At 42.4% G+C, this 19,800-nt stretch overlaps 1 protein-coding gene across 2 annotated transcripts in view; it reads left to right on the top strand.

The window, feature by feature from the left end:
• Positions 1-19,800, top strand: part of DOCK5 (dedicator of cytokinesis 5) — an 87,454-nt gene that overhangs the window by 28,087 nt on the left and 39,567 nt on the right. For both annotated transcript variants that reach the window (XM_064472491.1, XM_064472490.1), the window contains exons 6-23: positions 2,692-2,840; positions 3,676-3,811; positions 4,005-4,162; positions 4,869-4,950; positions 5,733-5,862; positions 6,573-6,645; positions 8,070-8,212; positions 8,864-8,989; positions 9,540-9,664; positions 10,058-10,156; positions 10,304-10,376; positions 11,227-11,330; positions 11,956-12,148; positions 13,559-13,656; positions 14,602-14,691; positions 15,812-15,912; positions 18,344-18,478; positions 19,211-19,322. In XM_064472491.1, the coding sequence (XP_064328561.1) occupies positions 2,692-2,840; positions 3,676-3,811; positions 4,005-4,162; positions 4,869-4,950; positions 5,733-5,862; positions 6,573-6,645; positions 8,070-8,212; positions 8,864-8,989; positions 9,540-9,664; positions 10,058-10,156; positions 10,304-10,376; positions 11,227-11,330; positions 11,956-12,148; positions 13,559-13,656; positions 14,602-14,691; positions 15,812-15,912; positions 18,344-18,478; positions 19,211-19,322 (2,127 nt within the window). The remainder of the gene's footprint in view (positions 1-2,691; positions 2,841-3,675; positions 3,812-4,004; positions 4,163-4,868; positions 4,951-5,732; positions 5,863-6,572; positions 6,646-8,069; positions 8,213-8,863; positions 8,990-9,539; positions 9,665-10,057; positions 10,157-10,303; positions 10,377-11,226; positions 11,331-11,955; positions 12,149-13,558; positions 13,657-14,601; positions 14,692-15,811; positions 15,913-18,343; positions 18,479-19,210; positions 19,323-19,800) is intronic.

The raw sequence follows: 19,800 nt of genomic DNA, 5'->3' as shown, positions 1-19,800 counted from the left end.
TTTTCTGAATAACTTTAGGATCCTAGCCTCAGAATCTGTTTTTCTTAAGAGCAGAAATCTTTCATGTGCCTGTGCTTGACCAACATAAGTCTTATAATAGGCTTGGAAAATGTTGTGGTTTGAAATGGATTTGAGTTTAGTTTATTTTCTTCTGCAGTATGTATAAATAGAGAAGGGGGGGAAGCCAAAGGATGAAGGAGGTATTTGAGGAGAAAAAAGAAATATAGGGGTTTTTTTTTTTCATCGGCAGCATTTAATTTCACTTCTTTAATTTCTGGGTTTTTCAGCAAGCATTGCACCAGTGGGTATATCTCCACTGCAAAATAAATATAAAAATGGGTGAGAGTTTTTAACTTCATTTAGTTAATAGGAGTTAGCTAATGTAAACAGCTGTAGAGATAACTCGGCTTTAGCTGTCAAACTGAGATCTGCTCTGTATTTCCCTGAAAGCTGACACAAGTTGCCTTCCCTTTGCAATTATTCTTACGCAAGTTTAGAGCATGCTTTTTTTTTTCTTTGTTTACTAAGTATGTCTCTAATATCTTCCCTATAGGAACTAAAAGGCTCATCTAGCCACCGTCAGCCCCTTCATGTTTGCCCAAATCAAAAGGAAGATGGCTATTTATAACTTCCTTTAGATTTGTGTTCTCAGGGCCAATTTATGCATAGTTTATCTAATTCATGTTCTTTGCAGGGAAAGGAATGGGGAAATAATTTGAATGAGTCTCTCTTTCTGCTGTGTGGGAGCAGTTGGGGTTCATAGTTAAAGATTAACAGCTTTGATACAGAGAACTGACGCTAGTCAGCTGCTGCCCGAACGTACCAGCCCTATACCAGTGGCCGATTCCCACTAGCTGCTGGGTGAGATGTAGTCAAAAACCTCTTGACAGTCATGTTTGGAGCTGCATAACCATAAACATTGTCCCAGTAGGTTGAGGTTTAATGTGCTTTGATTTGTGGCGCTTCCTTCTGAAAAGGAGCTGCACTTGACACTCAGTGCAAGCGAGAACCATCCTAGTAGCCGGCTCACTATGCAGTGGTAAAGAGAGGATGAGGGCTGGGTTCCCTTTTGAGTGGTATAAATGGTATTGCTGACACTTAATTACTTATCTAAGCGCATATTGCTGCAAATATAGTAGGTTACCACATAGCTATCTAATTTCAGTTACAGCGTCAGCCTTGGAGTCTGAAACTCTAGGAAAGAGGTGTACAGGTGTGTGACTAATTTTATTAGGGTGGAACCAGTAAATAGCATGAGAAGTATTTTCATTAATTAAAGATGATAACAGTAGAAATGGCAGGACAGTCTCCACAAAGCAGGTTCTGATGTCCTGTTCAGTCAGTGCTTTATAATTGCAGATGCTACATTCATAGCGCAAGATGAAAATGCCGTGACTGCAGCAAGCACGAGCAAGTACCTGGGTAGACTGGGGAGGTGGTGTCTGGGAACCCAGACGTGATGCTTTTATTGCGTTTTTGGACAACCTCTGGCGTGGTAGGTTCTGAGCCACTACCGCTTAAAAGCATGGGATGAGTCAAGATGGCATGGCATTAAGTTCTGTACAAACGTAAATAAAATGAGTGCTCTGAAGAGCAGATAATCTTCAGCCTTATTTGCTGATAGACACCAGCCAGAGAGATTATTGTGTTTCCACAGAGCTGCTCCAATTTCCGTGAAACTCTTGTCTGTAGATCACACATGGACACGACAATCAGTGCGTTAGTTACCAGTGGGAAGAATATGACCCTTGAAATGCAATACGCATACTGGCGGGGAAGCTGTGTGTCCCAGATATCGCTGCATTTTGTTGCTCTTCCATTTTTTTTTTAATGTAATGGATTTTGGGTGGGTGATGGGACAGGGTAAGAGAGCAGGCAGCCATGAAAATGAGTCCGTAGACTCAATTTGCTTAGTGTTCTGGCTTTAAAACATAGTCACTAGTGCTGTAAACAGTGATGAGGGCAGAGATTCCAATTAACCATGTTGTTCCTGTTGTTAGTGTTGTATTCTGGTGACAAGAGGCCTTTTTTTGTACATAACAAAGAGGCTGAAGAGTTCTTCAGGCTGGTGAAAGCTACAGGAGTAACAGGCATGAGAAAAACACCTATGTGGGCTTCAGCGTTGGTCATCTGTTATTATTTATGTTTTGGTATCACCTTTTAGACTCTTAAAAGCAAATAAAGTGTTTGCCTCAGCATCTTAGGTTCTAAATAGGCAAAACAAATGGGAAACATGCATAAAAAAATAGCCTGCCCAGTGTCACCCATTCTGAGAGTGGCAGAGGTAAGGAGAAAGAGCCTTTGTATATTAAGTTGGCATTCCTGTCTCGATCCACTGGAACACAGTTGCGATCATCTCTCTGTCCTGGTTATAAAAAGCACCCATCATAGCAGTTTAAGTGTGGGAAAACACCAGAAGTCTATTTTTTGTCTGTGAGGTTTTTCTGAAAAAATGTCCTGAGGAAATGGTGAAGACCCCAAATCTTGAGACACTTAAACCTTGGCAGGGCAAAGTACTGGAGAATTTGTTCCATGGGTCTAATCTTGTAGTGTCCTATGATTCCCATTTCTCAGATATTTTTAGTTCAGTACAACCTGTATGGTAGATTCAATTGAGTACGTTTCAGAAAGCTTACTGAGCTTATCGTTTTCATGCTATCACTAGCTTAAAATTGTCCCTTTTTCTTGTAGGATAACAAGACAACACAGTTTCGGCACGTCCAACAGATGACTTACAGCCTGATAGAGTGGCGGTCACAGATACTGTCTGGGACCCTTCCCAAAGACGAGCTAGCTGAGCTCAAGAAGAAAGTCACTGCTAAGATTGACTACGGCAACAGGTAAACTCCAAACTATGTTCTGAGGGCAGAGGAGAATCCCAAATCCCAGTAAAGGCTCTAGATGGCTGTTGATACAAAAATGGTGTAAATGACCACGCCAGGGGTACACAGAATGAGGCTTTACCTTTTCCCTTGGAAAGGGAATAATTACAGCTTTCAGTCCCGATCGGAGCGTGACTAGCCTGGCAGGTGGGCCTGTAGCAGTTGGCTCTTCCTATGCCAACGGTCTCTTTGACTTGGCAGCAAACCTTACCTGTCTTAATTCTGCAGAAATGCTGGCACATGATGGCATTTCCCATGGAGCACAATTTGTGCCTGGCTAGCTGGAGCCAGGATTTGGATGCTGGCTATGGCCTAAACTGCTTTATCAGCAACTGAGTAATACAGTTCTATAGGCCACCGAAACTCCACCTCTCGCTGGTTTGTACAGAGCAGGGACTGTCTCCAGAACTCATTTATCTGCCTGTCAGTCTTGATTCAGGTCAAATAAGTCAATTAAGAAGAAAGCTTATGGCAAAGAATAGTAATTAAACATAATCCATAAGCTTGATAGATATACATTCCTTTTTTAAAAAACAAGAGAGAACAAAGAAGATACCATTTTGGGATTAAGTTACCCGACCAATTATTTTTCCCTCTAATGGGAAAATGAGGGGTGAGGGATAAGTATTTTGGGACAGAAAAACCAGGAATGTGATTATTACAAGGAATGGAGTTGGTGTGCATTGGCTGCCTAACGCAAGCCACAGTTTCATCTGTGGTTTGTGCTCTTTCAGTCACCTTTGCTTAAATATAGTGTTGATTTTCATATCCTTGTGACTTGCATACTGCTCAGGATCCTGGGTTTGGACCTGGTTGTACGAGATGACAATGGGAACATCTTGGACCCAGATGAAACTAGCACAATCTCTCTCTTCAAGTCCCATGAAACTGCATCCAAAAGGATTGATGAAAGAATCCAAGAAGAGAAGGTACATCTCTTGTCGCTGGCTTCGTCCTCTTGAAGTATTCATATTGTACTGTACATTCCTACATATATAAGTACATAGGTACAATCCTGTACGCTGTATTTGTGCATGCCTCTTAGGGATACTGTGCTACTGTGGCAGCAGAACTAAATTCTTCTGTGTTGGTTTTTAATGGGAGCACTCTTCTTCCCTGCAGTCCCTGCAACAGAATTTGGACCTCCGCGGGCAGCCGATATTCAACACAACACATACATACAGCCTGTATGTAAACTTCAAGAATTTTGTCTGCAATATTGGAGAAGATGCAGAGCTGTTAATGAGCCTGTATGATCCCGATCTCTCCAAATTCATTAGGTAGGGTGTTTTTTTTTTCATAGGTGCCTAAGCAATTTAGTCATCAGTGGTCGTTCTAAAGAAGCAAATAGAAGTTAGAAAGAAAGATTCAGCAGGTAGGTTTTTCAGTTCTGTTGGTTGCTGCCGCAGTGGTGATTTGGAAGGGAGTTATTTAATTTCAGAGGAGATAGGAAGTCAAGGTTCTGAGCCCATGCACTCTCCTTCTTAAAGCTGGGGATTTCTGGGATACATTAGTCAAAACACCAGATTGTCTCTTTACGTTCTTAAATTTCCCTACTGTTGTCTCTAGGCTTGATGCATTTGATTAATTGCTTCCCATTAAATCGTGTATGTGCACGATGTTTGCTGTCAAGGCAGCGCAAGTTTGCACCTGAGAGTTCGGCATCTTGTACTGGTAGGAGAAATGAAGAACTTTATCGCGGAAGCATGTACGTGTCAGGGACCTTCTGTCTCCATCATTGGAGTTTATCAGGTGTGGACATGCAGTCAGAGTTATGTAGGGAAGTACCTGCGAGTACCCGTTCCCATCGTGCCTGCCTTCTGCCTTCACTGAAGTGAGTCACTGTAGAATCACTTCAGGATGGAAGATTTTGGCAGAATTTTTCAGATATTCCTGAAAGATCAAAATGCCTTTGAGCTTTTGCCGGGTAACGGGAATGTCAGCTGTTGATTTATTTAATTTACTTTTTTTGTCCTCTATTTGCAGTGAAAATTACCTGGTTCGTTGGGGCAGTAATGGGATGCCTAAAGAGATTGAGAAACTAAATAACCTTCAAGCAGTCTTTACTGTGAGTTGTTGTGTTTATATCCTGGAAATTCTTCCCCACGCTGCAGACATCTGAGTTTTGGGTTCTTCCCCTCTCCCCATGCAGCATGGAGGGGTCGCGTGTGGCATTTTGGGGTGTTCTCATGGACATTTAAGATGTTACAGGCAGCATCAGAGGAATGATGCTGAAAAGTATTTTTTTTGGTATGTCAATCCAAAGCAGCAATAAAGGTGTGTTATTTTGCAATAATACCGTCAGCGGCTGTTGCTCCCCCATGCGTTTCTGAAAATCCTGTTAAACACTTCTCTGATAGAACCTAAATGTACCAAAAATCTAGGCTTGAGAGCATAGTTGTTTTTCAGTTCATTGCTTTGCTTGTCCTTTTCTGTGCTGGAGTTTGTTATTTGCAGCAGGATATTAATGGAAGAATTGCACATGAATGGAATAACTTCTGACAAGTAGCAAAGGTGGCACAAACTGACTGCCTGGTCATCAAGATCTAGTACTCTGGCAATTAACATCATTCGCTGTCCTTCCTACTGTTGCTGGGGTGTGTTATCAAAGAGTAATGGGATGTTTAGAAATTGCCGTGTGGAAATTGCTAGTGTTTTGTAGGGTGGGTTTTGTTTGGTTTTGTTTCCCCCACCCCCAGGGCTCAAAGGGAGCAGGTTTTACTTTTTAAAAAAATAATAGTTTTCCTTTTATGTGTGTGTACAATCTAACAAAAAAGCCTTACTCGCTCTGTCTTCTTCTTTTCCATTCATAAAGCAGGTTGATACAAATTTATTTTAATTAATTTCTAGGATTTAAGCAGTTCTGACTTGATCAGACCGAAAATCAGCTTGGTGTGTCAGATCGTGCGGGTGGGGCACATGGAGCTGAAAGATGGGAAGAAACACACCTGTGGACTCCGGAGGCCCTTTGGTGTGGCAGGTATGAGAGAGTCAACCACTGGAGAGCATAACGTGGCCCAGCGACTGGGACGGTGGCCTAGGAACTGGGACGTCTACGCTGTCTGTCTGCACAGCCTGTTAACCTCTTAGTGTCAGCATGTCTGGCTTCAAAAGGGAGATGCTGATGCTGAGGAGCACAGAGTACCCCTCTGAGACCTTTTAATGAAAGTTGCTTATGAAGATGAAATACTGTTACTGTTCACTTTTTATTTTGTCACCCCTAAAAAGACAACACACTGCCATCAGTGCAGTAGGCTTCTCAGGTCTTTATCGAAGAGGGATTTGATCTTCATGACCAATGGGATAAAGCTGGAGTTTTTAAAGGAGCCTTGGTGAATGGGACATCCAATTCCTGTTCAATTCCTATGATCTCTTGTGAAAAGACTTGCGTGGCGTTTGCGGTGGAAACCAATTTCAAAATAGTCTGCATTTGAAATCTAAGTGTAATTTCTTTGCCTTGAAATGGGCACCTGAGTCCCACCTGGTTTTTATCAGAGAGTATACTCACGTTCACCACCATAGCCTGAGCTATCAATGAAAAGGGGCTTTTTAAAAAGTAAGCTGGGAGCAGTGCTATGAGTGGCATTGGCCCAAAATAAGCAACTGTTGTTTCCATTCTGATAGGGGAAGGCTCTCTCTGTGTTCTTTAGCAGCTTGGCAAAACCATGTGATGAACTTGTGTCATTGCAGTGATGGACATAACCGATATCATACACGGAAAGGTGGACGATGAGGAAAAGCAACATTTTATTCCATTTCAGCAGTAAGTACTGGACTTCAGAGTTCATCACATCTGGCTTATTTAAAGCAGTTGTCCTTTGGAGAAGGACAAATTTGTATGGGAGCCTGGCAGTGTACCAAGGTCTCTACAAATAGATTTGCTTATGGCAGTAGTCAGCTCTTTGAAGGAAAAGATTTTTGTCAGTCCTCTGAAGCCTTTGTTCCCCTCGATTTACATGTCTGTATGATAGGCTAAATTGCTTAGGGAGTTTTGGCAATGCAGCTGAAATTGCTAGGTACCTGTATCGTCTGAGGTAAGAAAGAAGAGCAGAGTGCAAAATAATGTTGTGGGGTCTGGGGGGATGTGACCTTCAAAACTGTTAGGGGGTTGAGAGGCAAGATTTTCAGAAACACATGAGCACCGAGAACACAACTCCTCCTCATCACTATTGTGATGGGTATTGTCTGCCTCTAACTTTCCAGGCTACCTTGCAACGGTGAATCAGAGGACAATAGGAGAGGGATTTCTCCCTCTTACTGGCAAAAAAATGCAAGCCCCAATGTGTTTTGCGTTTCTGTGTTGCTGGTTAGACTGTGTGTTCCGCCTACTCGCCGATTGCTCGCTTTTTTGGTGTGTTACAGTAACTAAAATGAAACTGTTTGGGTAGACTCAGTCATGTTGTTACAGTCCTAAATATAGCAGTCCATTTGGAGTAGCCATATGTTATTACAAGGTATTTTCAAGGGAGATTGTGTGGGGTTTGTTTGGCCCCACTTTCAGGGCCTGAAAGGCTGGAAAGAAGGATCTTTTCCTTTGCAGAATAATGTGAGTCTGCTACCTTCCCCCGCCCCAGCCCCTGCTGTTTTTCTTCTCTTCTAATGAGGCTGAGTTTAGATCCAAATCTGGACACCTCCACAAGGATGGGGAGCCTGTGGAGACATTGTTAAGTCAGTTAATCTACATAGTCTCTTAGGGGCAGCTCTGAGGCGCACCTGAAGACGGGGCTCCCCTCCTCTGATGAGACTGCAAGGCTCTATGTGCTGAGCTGTTCCTCCGTGGTAGCCTGTGGCTGGACTTGTTCTCACAGGTCTGCAAGTCTGTGGGTGGAGAACGAGAACAAAGTAGAGCTGGCTATGTTTATGGTTGTCCTCAAGGCTGCTATTTCAGTATGATACAAATGCAGTCGTGGAGTCGTTAGGGCGGTGTTACTTAGCCTAAGCCTGAGCTAGCACCGTGTGATGTATTTCCTAGTTGAGAGTTTAAATGTATTTCCATTGGGTTTGTACAGGTGAAGGAGAAAAACATATTCCCATGGAATCCTTTAAAATAAAACCAAAAAAAATCTTTGTCAAACAGTCAGGTGTTGGCCAGCCCTCTTCTTGCAGAGCGCATGTTTGATGTTAGTCTGTCTCTATTTGGTTTGATGTTACCCTGCCTCCCACGGTCTCTATTGTTGTTCGTCTCAGGATTGCCATGGAAACGTACATCAGACAGAGACAGCTAATCATGTCCCCACTGATAACTTCCCATGTGATCGGAGAAAATGAGCCCCTCACTTCTGTCTTCAATAAAGTCATTGCAGCGAAGGAAGTGAATCATAAAGGGCAAGGTACAGCAGTCGGGCGAGAAGCTAATGTAAAAACCTGTTGCAGGGAAGGGTTCCCCTTGCTTACGAAGGAAAATAAATGGTTTGTGAAAGTCCAGAGATCAAAGCTCACTGGAGTTTGCTACCTTCCCTGAGCCAAACGTATGGTCTTTGTAATGGCTGTCATCCCAGTACATGGGGAGCTAAAAAAAAAAAAGAAGGAAGATAAAACCAGGAGCTGTTCTTACTTGCGTGAAAAGAACTTCTCTAGCCGGTGACTTATTTGCTAGTAATGCAATGATTTTAAGACAAACTTGTCTATATGGGCATAAAATATTTTTAAGTGAACATGGGTGATTGCATATTCTAAATGGCTTTGGGTTTAAACGGCATTATTCAAGGGTTGTTCTGCTCTTGATTGTGTCTGACTTTACTCAAATACGCTAGCGATTCATCTCAAAGTTTGTATTTCACTTCAGAGAGCCTACTAGCCCAGTAAGGTCTTACTCAGTGTTAGGGAGACAGAGAACTGGGCCAGCTGAGAACCATCTTGTGATATCTGAAGCGTTGTTCATGGAGATCATGTGAAGAAACAGTCTTCTGTTAAGCATAGGCTTACATTTCATGTCCTCCTACTTTCTTCTCAGTAAACAAGTGTTACCTTTCTTTTCTTAGGTCTCTGGGTCTCCCTGAAACTGCTTCCTGGTGATCTAGTGCAGGTTCAAAAGGATTTTTCCCACCTTGTAGACAGATCCACTGCTGTGGCCCGCAAAATGGGATTCCCCGAGATAATCCTTCCTGGTAGGTCCCATATGCCTCCACCCTTCCGTGGAGTGAATGAGCCAGATGGAATTCTAGAGTTTCTGCTATGTGCAGGTTTCTTTTAAAACCATCTGAAAATTTGTTTTTGTTTTTCTTGAAATGTCCGGCCAATCTTTTATTTTTTGTCAAAGAAGTGAAAATGTAAGTTTCCTTTGTTATTTTGAAAAATGGTAATGTGTGTTCTTTTTGAAAGAAACCTTCTGTTTATTGAAAGAGACATTTTTATTGCATATAGGTTTGACCCTGCTCTACTTGATCCACTCAAAGTGGATTTAGCCCTGCAGAGCTCATTGCATTAAAAAAGTTACATAAATGCAGAGGTTTAAAAAAAGGAGAATGGTACATTTTTAAAGACTTTGGTATAATTTGAGATGAAGATGAAATGGTGTGATGTTGGATGTCATTAATTAACTGGCATCAGTAAAGGCTGAGAGGAAGGAGAGCATAACCTGCTACCCAAGGATGTCAAATCTTAACTGTACCACTGTCTGTATGAATAAAACCACTCATTAAGCGCTGTGAATTTCAGGTGATGTTCGAAATGATATCTATGTCACCCTGGTGCAAGGGGAGTTTGACAAAGGGAAGAAGAAGACTCCCAAGAATGTAGAAGTCACCATGTCTGTACATGATGAAGATGGAAACCTCCAAGAGGTATGATGGCCTTTGCAGGAGGTCCCAAGGCTGTGTGTTTGCTAGATGATAGCTCCGGCCCATGGGATCTCTTTATCAAGTCTAGGCAAGAACTGTGTGATAATGAACAAGAGATACCATAGGTGATCTCAGTGGCCAAATCTGAATACTCACTGATTATTCTATGGTTGGGTTTGTTTTTTTCGTTAATAAGATGTGAGGAGATCTTTAAAGATTCTGTAACACTTTCAAAGAGGTAACACACACTGAGTTCCCTTGACTGTGAAACACAGACTTCCGACATAGTAACTGACAGTTATTTGCTTCGAAAACTTCTGACCTGAGATAATTTTTGCTTTCATTCTAGACCTTACCTTTCCCTTTTCCCTCCTCCCCTTGTCTTTTTGTCCAAAGAAAGCTATCCATCCTGGTGCTGGTGATGAAGGTGTCTCCGAATATAAGTCTGTTGTTTATTATCAAGTCAAACAACCTTGCTGGTATGAAACTGTAAAGGTAAGCGTGTGTAATTTACAGTCTTGCTTCCTTTGTCCTGAAAATGGAACTAATTTAAAATCAGTAGGTGCATTACAGAATGTGCTGTGACTTGACTGGAGACAGAGAGTACTGGTGCTGCATTTTTCACTGTATTATCATGTGCAGGTGTCCATTGCAATAGAAGAAGTCAGTCGTTGCCATTTAAGATTCACTTTCCGTCATCGGTCATCACAGGAGTGTAAGTATCAGAAAAGAAGATCTGCAGGAGTACCATAGCCTACCCTCATCGAGATTTTCTGAGTACCCACCAAAAGCGTAGCGCTTGCATTTCTGCTTATTTCCAGTGTTGTGAATTTTCTCCTAAGCAACAAAAAAGAATTCAAACTTTTTACAGCCTTAAAAAAGGTTGGTTTTGTTCGAAAACTGAAATTAGATAAGGAGCAATGTGTTAGCCCTCTTGAACGACAATTGTCAATGCTTGTTGATGCTTCGGCTTCTCAGTGTATGGTCTTGTTTTTAATTTATTTCTAGGCCTTCACAAAATTCAGTGCAAGGCCTGGTGGGGTTCTAATGGTCTTCCTATAGGAGGATTTCTGATTAGGTTAATGAAAGGCTAATGAGAAAGTTAGAGCCAGAAGTTTCGTCAAATGACTTCAGAGCCCTGAAACAAGATCAATAATGTGAGACTAAGCCCTTGAAAGGCTCTAAAAAAACTTCTCCTAAGGTACCTCGGAGATGCAGTGGCATACTTCCACGTTGTACTCACAAGGAGATTTGCAAAATCCCAACCAAAATATCTTTACAATTATACATGTCCATCGAGCAGCACAATTAACCACTAAAAACGTGTGGCAAGACACGCTTCAGAGAGGACGTTTTTCAGTATAGTTGTAGGTACCTCCCAAGTGCCTTGAGATGAGAGGGAACAAAGGCAAGCTCTTTCTACCGTGGATTACAGAGTTTGCTAGCTCCATGGCATTACCGTGTGATGCTATTAAAGAAAGAAGCTGCACATACAGAGCTGCATTATGGATAGTATGGGCATAAACAAGGCTGTTCCTAATAAAGATTCTTCCTTCTGTTTGCAGCTAGGGATAAGTCTGAGAGAGCTTTTGGCATGGGCTTTGTGAAGTTGATGAACGCAGATGGAACAACGCTGCAAGATGGCAAACACAATTTGATTGTTTATAAGGTAGCTTGCGCACTTGCAGTCTTCACTTTTGTTTAACTAATCAAAACCACTCTATTGGCTGGCTTTTCTCCTAGCAAGCATTGTCATAGCAGAGATTTGTGATATTTTTTCTAGGATAATGCGACAGTAATCCTTTTTTTTTCCTTTTTCACTGATGGGTTTTCTGTCTGCAAGAACACAAATCTGGTACATCTCTGTATGTATCTGCATTAGAGCATTTTTGCTCTAACATCATTCACCTAGACAGCATACAACAAACAGGCCTGGTGAACATCTGCTTTGGAGGGTCAGTGTGTGATGGGAAGAGGGACCTGATGCCTTTAATCACAGTAAGAGGAAAAAGTTAATGCATTGCAGTAGAAAGCTACAAAGTGAGAGGCAGGGAAAAAACCCTCCTAAACTCGGTGGCACGAATCACTCTGAGCAATACGGGCAAGTTCTGTTCCCTAAAGCTAGAGGCCCAACACAGACAATGTGAGTAAACTTCTGTAGACATGAAGAGGTGCTTACAGCCCTCCCTGGCTGTCACTGTGTCGAAGCGTGTCTGCAGATGAGAACTGCAGGAAGTCAGATGAGGTGTGTTCAGTGTGAGGTAACCCTCGTCTTTGCTGTGTTCAACCAACAGGGTGATAACAAGAAAATGGAAGATGCTAAATGCTATTTAACTCTTCCTTGTACCAAAACGGAGATGGAGGAGAAGGAGGTCCCCTCGGGGAAAAATCTGCACCATCTAGCCAACTTCACACCCACTAAAGATAGTACAAAAGACAGCTTCCAGATTGCCACTTTGATCTGCTCCACCAAACTGACCCAGAACGGTAGGTCTTGCATTGGCAGCCTGGCAGCAGCATGCTGTATATTTGAAGTAAAGAGGGCACTTGCTTTATGCAAAACTTCTGGCATTGCAGCATGTGTGGACACAGTGCTTTGATCTTGCTGTTTCATGTGTCAATGGCAGCCCAGTCCCAGTAGCGTTGGCGTCATGTTGCCAGTACAAGCTACAAAGATGTTTACAAAGCCATTAGAGACCATGTCACATGAATATTTTATCCGAACTACCAGCGTTAAATCTTACAGGTTTGTCGGCATGTATAGAAATGGCACCCGTCAGTGACGGTGGCTATGCATTTGCAGAATCCTTTATGTTTGAGGTTAATTATCTTCTTTCCTCTAGCTGTTAGGAATGTAGTAGTTAGAACTGATGTCTTCAGCACGCTGTTGTGTAGTAACTCTGCTTTGCGTGCTGCCAAAGTGGTCAAAACAAGGGATGAAGTATCTATGTGAATGAATACAGGATGTTCTGGTAAATGAGGTGAGATTTCCAGCAGCTCTGGAAGGCTCTTGGTATAACAAACTCTCTGACTTTGGGAAAGAAGCATGTGAAAATGACACCAGCTGTGGCTCCATCAAGGGGTACCTGTGCAGCGGCTGGGAGGTGGGCATGAGCTGCTCTGCGCGCAGTTTGAGCTTGGCCAGTTAGCTTAAGTCAAATGCCATACCAATACATCCCCATGTGTAAGGACTGGATCTGACTTTCATTATCCCCTCTGACATGCAGGCCAAGCACGTTTGCATCTTTCTGCCCTCCTGCGTGTAACCTCTGTTTGTGAATGTGGCATTCTCTGCCAAATCTGTTAAGTGTCACATATATTCTTACATCTGAAGGTAGTAAATGAATTTAGTTTGAGAACAGAGATGATGTATGTATTTCATTAACAAGGAAGATGTGTGTGAAACCTGCTAGACTCCTCTGAAAGCCTCAGCAGTAGTTTGTAACTAAACTTGGCGTCCTGGGATGTCCAAAAACTATGATAAACAGCTCTGCAGTTTAATGTAATTTATACAAGAGGTTTCAATTTTAACTTTAAGAACCATCTCCAAGAGGCTGCTCTGAAGTAAACACAGGCATTAGTTAGGAAAGTCATGCACTCTAATAAAATTCCTAGCTTAGGCTAACTTCTCTTGAGTGAATGAGAAGCCTGCAAAATTGTCTACCAAATGCCTTGCATTATCAAATTACACCGAGGTTTCCATTTATAGCAAAACTTCACTTTCTTGCCAAGACAAAAGAACCACCTCAAGGTAATATTCTGTACATCAGAGTGACTTTTCCTTGTAAGCGGATTCTAAAAATAACCTCTAGTGCTTGTTCTGTATTGCTCTGCAGCCCTTAAGTCAGCTGTGCTGTTGTAATCTGTTCCTAATTGCTGATGTTCTGTCCTTGCTAGTTGACCTGCTGGGTTTGTTGAACTGGCGTTCTAACTCTCAGAACATAGCTCACAACCTAAAGAAGCTAATGGAGGTGGAAGGAGGAGAAATTGTAAAGGTATGCATCGAGATTTGAGTCTCCTTGTTACTCAGACACTTAAGTACATGCTTGATGCTGACCTTGAAGGGCTGCAATTGTGTTGTACCCAAAAGCCCTCTCTAGAGGCTGGGGGAGCTGTTCTAGCTGCTGAGCAACAGGAGAACAAGAGGGTTACTTTGCCCCAAGAGCTCTCATTAGTGGAATTCACCAGAACCGCAGAAATTAAATGTTACCAGGATTGGGGAGATGGTGGCAATTTTATTTTCCCCCGTATCCTTATGAAATAGAAGATACATTCAAAGCCTAACTGTTAATTTTCAGTAGTGGCTCTGGGCCTCCTTTGTGAAGAGGGACTTGCTGTGGGTCTAGGAACAGAGTGCAGAGAAGGCCCAAAGAGCTTATAGTCAGAGTATAGTGGGGAATAGACCTGAAATGTGCGGAAGTGCCTCAGAAAATAGTCTGCTGAAGTGTTTAGGATGTAAGACTTCCTGTGGTTCCAAGTGTGGATCTTTTGAGATTATGCAAGACTGTGGTTTTACTTAACTGCTGAACAGCTAAAGTGCTGTCGTTGCAAACCAGTCCTTCTGTAAAACGTCCTTAGTACAGCGTATGTGGCTGATTTGGCCCAGGGCAAGCTTAAACTCTGTGAACAGAATGAAGTGTATTCAGTAGGACTCTTGCTAGATGAAAAGGCAGCAGAACAGAACAGAAAGTGGGGTCACTCGGAGCTGATAAGGAAAGATCCTCCTTGCTGTAGTGAGGGAGAGCAGCGTGATGGTCACGACAAGCATGTGAACGAATACAGGACTAAGATCCCTTTTAAATGTTCTTTCATGTACAGCTTTTACAGTTTGACTGAACTAGGCTGGAACAGGAAAAATGATCCAAAGGGGTAGGCTCTTGTACAGGATTCCAGAAGTCGTAGTCTTTTCCCACCCTTTCACTATCTTTTTTCCCCTCTAGTTTTTGCAAGACACCCTTGATGCACTTTTCAACATAATGATGGAAATGTCAGAAAATGAAACCTATGACTTCCTTGTGTTTGATGCACTGGTGAGTGAGTCTTTTGTGGATTTAGAGTATTCGTTTTTCAGCCGTATGTTCGGTCTGTTCCTGGTGCTTCCTTTAGATGAGGGATTGGTATTTTGCTCTGAGAAATAAATTATATTTAAACATTTCTTAAGGCATTTTCAGGAGTTAGGACTGAGCGTTGAGCTTTTCAATGACCACAGTGAGAACAGTAATAACTGTTTACATTATTTATAGTAATTTCTTCAGATAGCTTCTTGCATTAAGGCAATTTACAAAAGAGAAAAGCCGTCTTATCTCCCTGAAGCACAAAGGGAAATGATTTGTTCAGGGTCACGATGGTGGGGGATTTGTGGCTGTGGTGGGAATAGAACCTCTGCGCCCCAAATCCCGGCCCAGTACTTAGGCAGTAGGGGTGACTGCTCCTCTGAACCTTTACAGGAGGACTGTAATGACTGAGCAAAAGGCTTCAGAAGAAGCTTTCTGCATCTTTGGAGAGGCTGCATAGTATGTGTGTGAAAGGCACTGGCTCTGGTGTGCAGTGCAGTAACGAAGTTGTGCGCTTCGTGCTGATCGACTAATACGTACGTGACAGTTCGGGGAGAAATGTGAAGTCAGATGTATCCAGCTGACACTGGGGGGAGTAATTACAGGGGTCAGAATGGCCTGGGTTTAATACATGTCATTGTAGTAACAGGACTCAGCGTTCGCTATTGGTATAAATGATCAGAATCTTAAGTTTGAGCTTGAAAAGCGTCGTTTCTTAGCTTTGAAAAACGGCCTTTAGCAGCTCTGTGCCTATTTAACTTGTGCTATGACAGTGTCACGTAAAGACTGTGAGTAGCGCTGCCTCCTGTTTCACCACTGTTGCTGTGTGGAGTAGCTCCCTTTTATCTCTAACATTTCCTATCTAAATGCTGCTCTGCCCTCCCTTCCATCTGAGTAATGAGTAGTCTCACACACCACAGTATTTAGTCACTGTTAGAATATGAACAACGCTATCTGTAGCATTAATGCTATTAGAAAGAAAAACAAACAAAACCCATGACCCAGCAAAATAAATGACATGTAATTAGAGAGTGAGTGTGTTTGCATTAGAGGTCGTGCAGCTCTGTACATCTGTTTTCTTTTGAATTTTTGTCAGGTATTTATTATTTCTTTGATCGGAGACATCAAGTTCCAGCATTTCAACCCTGTACTTGAAACTTATATTTACAAGCACTTCAGTGCCACCCTGGCATATGTGTAAGTATCGGTAACCGCAAACCCACAGGCTGTAATTCAGAGAGGTTCTCAATGATAATTTTGCCAAACCATGCTGACATGAAAAAGGCAGCATAGACCATCCCTATTCTTCTCTGCTTTCAGGAGAGAAAGCAAGCCTTTACTACCTTTTTTTTTCATCTTTTACCTTAACCCTTTTTACCCTGTAAAAAGTTTCTATTGTAAGAATTTTCTCTGTAAGGAAAAGACACTGCTGTAATGGAAAATCCTGTATCAGACTGTGGTTCAGACTCTCTTTTGACCTGTAGTTCTCTGTGTGTGTGTTTCTGTTATAAAAGCCTCTTCATGTTTTTCAGCCTGATTTTCTCGTGGCCACAGGTTCGTGCAGTCAGTATACATCTCTGCCTTATAACTTTTGAGTGCTTTGGTCTAGTATTGCTGCTAAAAGATGGGTGGGGGCGGAGGGCGGGTAAGGGTGGTGGTTATGGGTATATGCAGAAGGCAACGGAAAATATTGTAAGTCTGTATGGGCGTGGGGGTGTGGGAAGATGATGAAGGAACACAAATGCATATGAAATCTGGTCTGATAGGTTTTGCTGCTCATGGAACTGTTTTGTCTTGCCAGTATCTGGCTCAGCCTTTTCAATCCATCCAAAAGTCCACTGCCCCCAAAAGTACTTTGAGCAGAAGAAAGTTACAAATAGTCTGTGTGCTTTGTACTCTGCTACGACTTCAGGGGTATGTTTGAATGAGAGCACGGGGAGCAGAACCAGAACCATACGAGACTGAAATAATACAAGTGACATTGCGGTCGGTGCTGGCAGAGATAAGAAGCGTGTTCATCTCCACTGTCTGCCTACAACCAGGCAGGTTGAGGAGCCCACAGTGTTCAGGAAAGGGCTGAATGTCATGGCGTGGTTTAAACATGCAGAGTCGGTGAGATTACACATACATATTGAAACTCTCACATAAGACTGTCATTTGTTTAGAAGAAATTTGCAATTCTTCACATTCGGATGTGTGGGGATGGACAGTGGGAGGAATTCTGTTCCCCTGCGGCATTTTTATCTGTGGAACTCAAAGCAGTTTAAAAAATTCAGCTTACAATCATTACTCCTATTTTATCAGGGAAGGGAAAAGCTGATGCACAGAATTTATTTAGGTGCATGTGAAAACTTACTCCTTTCGATCAACTTGTTGACTTCACGTGCTTAAAAATGAGGCATTTGTTTAAGTGCTGTAGCTAGTCATGGCTTACATGCCCAAGGATAACCAGGAATTTGGCAGAGAAGCCAGGAACACCCAGATCTCTTGGCTTATCCAGTGCCTTTCAACCCCAAGGTCACTACCCTCATGGTAACAGGCAACTAAAATGTTAAAACTCAGGCCAACAGGGAGGGCAAAACCAGAAACCAAACTCTTTTTTTCCCCTCTGAAAAATGTCTTCTTATTTTCACTAATATGCGTGAATTCCTAGTCCTGAGTATTCAGCCTCTTGATGGCTGTCAACCTAAAGATAACTCTGAGAAAACACAGTTCCACAAAGCTCTGAAGTCCTCATCTCCTGGCTTACTTTCCTCTTCCCTGCCCTGGCCACACAATCACTGCTTGCATATCATTTCCTTTCCTTCTTCCTGTAACCGGTGGAAGAATCATCATTCTTATATCTCTTTACTATAAATACACTTGTCTGATTAATGAGCATGCTGTATCTTAGCTTGGTTGTTCCCTTGCCTTTCTTTCCAGCACAGCGTGACAATGTGGTGTCTGCATGATGCCAAGTGGACTATAATGTTACGTAGTGTCCTTCGTGTGCCCCGCATGCCAGGATTTGGCAAAGCAGGGAATTGGATGCCGGCAGTGTGGCAAGTCGAGCAAGCAAGTGCAAAAGCTGTCGCGTACTTGGCTATCACTCGCACGCCACCTCGGGTGCTGTGAGTTGTTTAATGAAGAGAAGAGGATTTTGCTTGAATATTAACTGCCATAGCAGATCCTGAACCTCTGATTCAGCAGAGACTAGATAGCAAACACTCATAATGTGTTTACGCAACGTCTGTCCACGGTTCTCAGAGCACTCGGCAAGTATTGCTTGAGAAGAACTTTGTGCTCCACACGGAAGAATGCAAACACGTGGAGAAGCTGTCAGCCTGCTCTCAGTAGTGATGGGTTTTCCAGCTTCCTGAACACTTCTTTTTAGGGAAAAAGAAAAGCAGATGAAGAAGCAGGAATTTGTAGACAAATTTGTAGATGTTTCTGAGAATTCATAAACTGGTTATGAAAAATCTGGCATCCCATGAAGCCAAAGATTTCAGAAGGAAATAGGCTGTGAAGAGGAACCTGTGTCCATTATCTAGTTATTAGACTGTAGTTCCTCTCTGGAATAAGGAAGCTGGACTTACACAGAAACTTAACTGCGTCTATATTTATTCTCTTTTTGGTTTTATTTCCAAAGGAAACTCACCAAAGTACTGAACTGTTACGTGGGAAATGCTGATGACTCCAGCAAGACGGAATTGCTATTTGCTGCTCTGAAAGCCTTGAAGTACCTGTTCCGATTCATTGTTCAGTCACGAATACTGTACCTGAGGTGAGTCTGAGATCGTTGCCGTCCTCACGTCTCCTTTTGGAAGTCAGTGGACTTACTTTCAGTCAACACCACTGGAGGGGATATTCTCCAGCATGTCCTCTATCCTTGCATTATTAAGAGGAGTATCTTTTTGCCCTTTGTCTACAGCTGGAGAAAATAAGTTGAGTAAAAATTGAAATACCAAATTTGAAGAGGAGACCCTTTTAGTCACCCGTAGCACGCCATAAGCAGCGTATGGTAGTGCTGAAAAGGAACCTGTTATTTATTAAAAAAATGAAAGCATGGAATGACTTACTCATTTGGAGCCACTTTAAGAAACAAACGCACGCACAGTTACCTGTTAGGTGAGGTGAGGGCGACACGTTCTCTAGTTAGGATGTGGTCCATGGCAGTGGTTTGCCGTAGCCTCAAAACATGTTTTCCTAGATTTACAGTGAATGTTTGGAATCCTTTTCTCATGTTTATTCTGGCTTTTTTGTTTAATACAGAATGAGCTACTTGATTCGTGGAACCCAAGCAGAGTTTGCTCCAGTGGCAGTTTAGAAAGTGCAGCTTTCCCCATATAAGAGATTTCAGCAGGAAATTACTGCAGAATCCCCAGTCCCATTTTTACACTCATGGCTTTGTAGGAGGAGATTAAGATGTTGTTTCGCAGGATAAAATCATATTTCAGCTACGTGTAACTGTTAGCCTAGATTTATGTGTATAACTAGCTTTCTCTATTCTTTGTAGGTTTTATGGGAAAAGTGAAGATGGGGATGAATTTAATGACGCAATACGCAAGCTGTTCCTCTCCTTCAATGTCCTCATGGACCGGCCTTTAGAGGAGGCTGTCAAGATTAAGGTATGCCTGATTTGCAGGGAGAGGTAATATCTTTTATTAGATCAACTGATACAGCTGGGGGGGGGGGGAAGCAGAAAAAGGGACAAGCTTTGAAGCGTGTAAAACCCATTCAGATGAGTCACACGACCTCTGAATGTCCGTTTTAATGAACTGTGCACAGTAGGAGAGGAATATTTAAACCCCAAAGTTTATCAAATAAAGATGAGAGCTGTGGCTTTGAAAACCCTTCAGCACCTGCGAGGATGAAAGCTGACAGCCAATGAAGATGTCATCTACTGCAGTGTAAAAGACACCTCAACCAGTAACACCAAGCCTGAGGGTAATGGAGATAGAAATGTTAAACCACCACAAAAATCAATGTGATGCTGGGAATGAAAGTAATGAAAAAACAGATGGTTTCTAAATGTATCTTACACTTTATACTTGCTTTTTTTTCTGGTGTCTACTGGATTATGAACCTTCTGTTTGTGCTCTGAGG

The sequence above is a fragment of the Phalacrocorax carbo genome, chromosome 24 (assembly GCF_963921805.1).
Source record: "Phalacrocorax carbo chromosome 24, bPhaCar2.1, whole genome shotgun sequence".
Classification (NCBI taxonomy): domain Eukaryota; kingdom Metazoa; phylum Chordata; class Aves; order Suliformes; family Phalacrocoracidae; genus Phalacrocorax; species Phalacrocorax carbo.
This window is presented reverse-complemented; position numbering and strand designations above follow the sequence as displayed.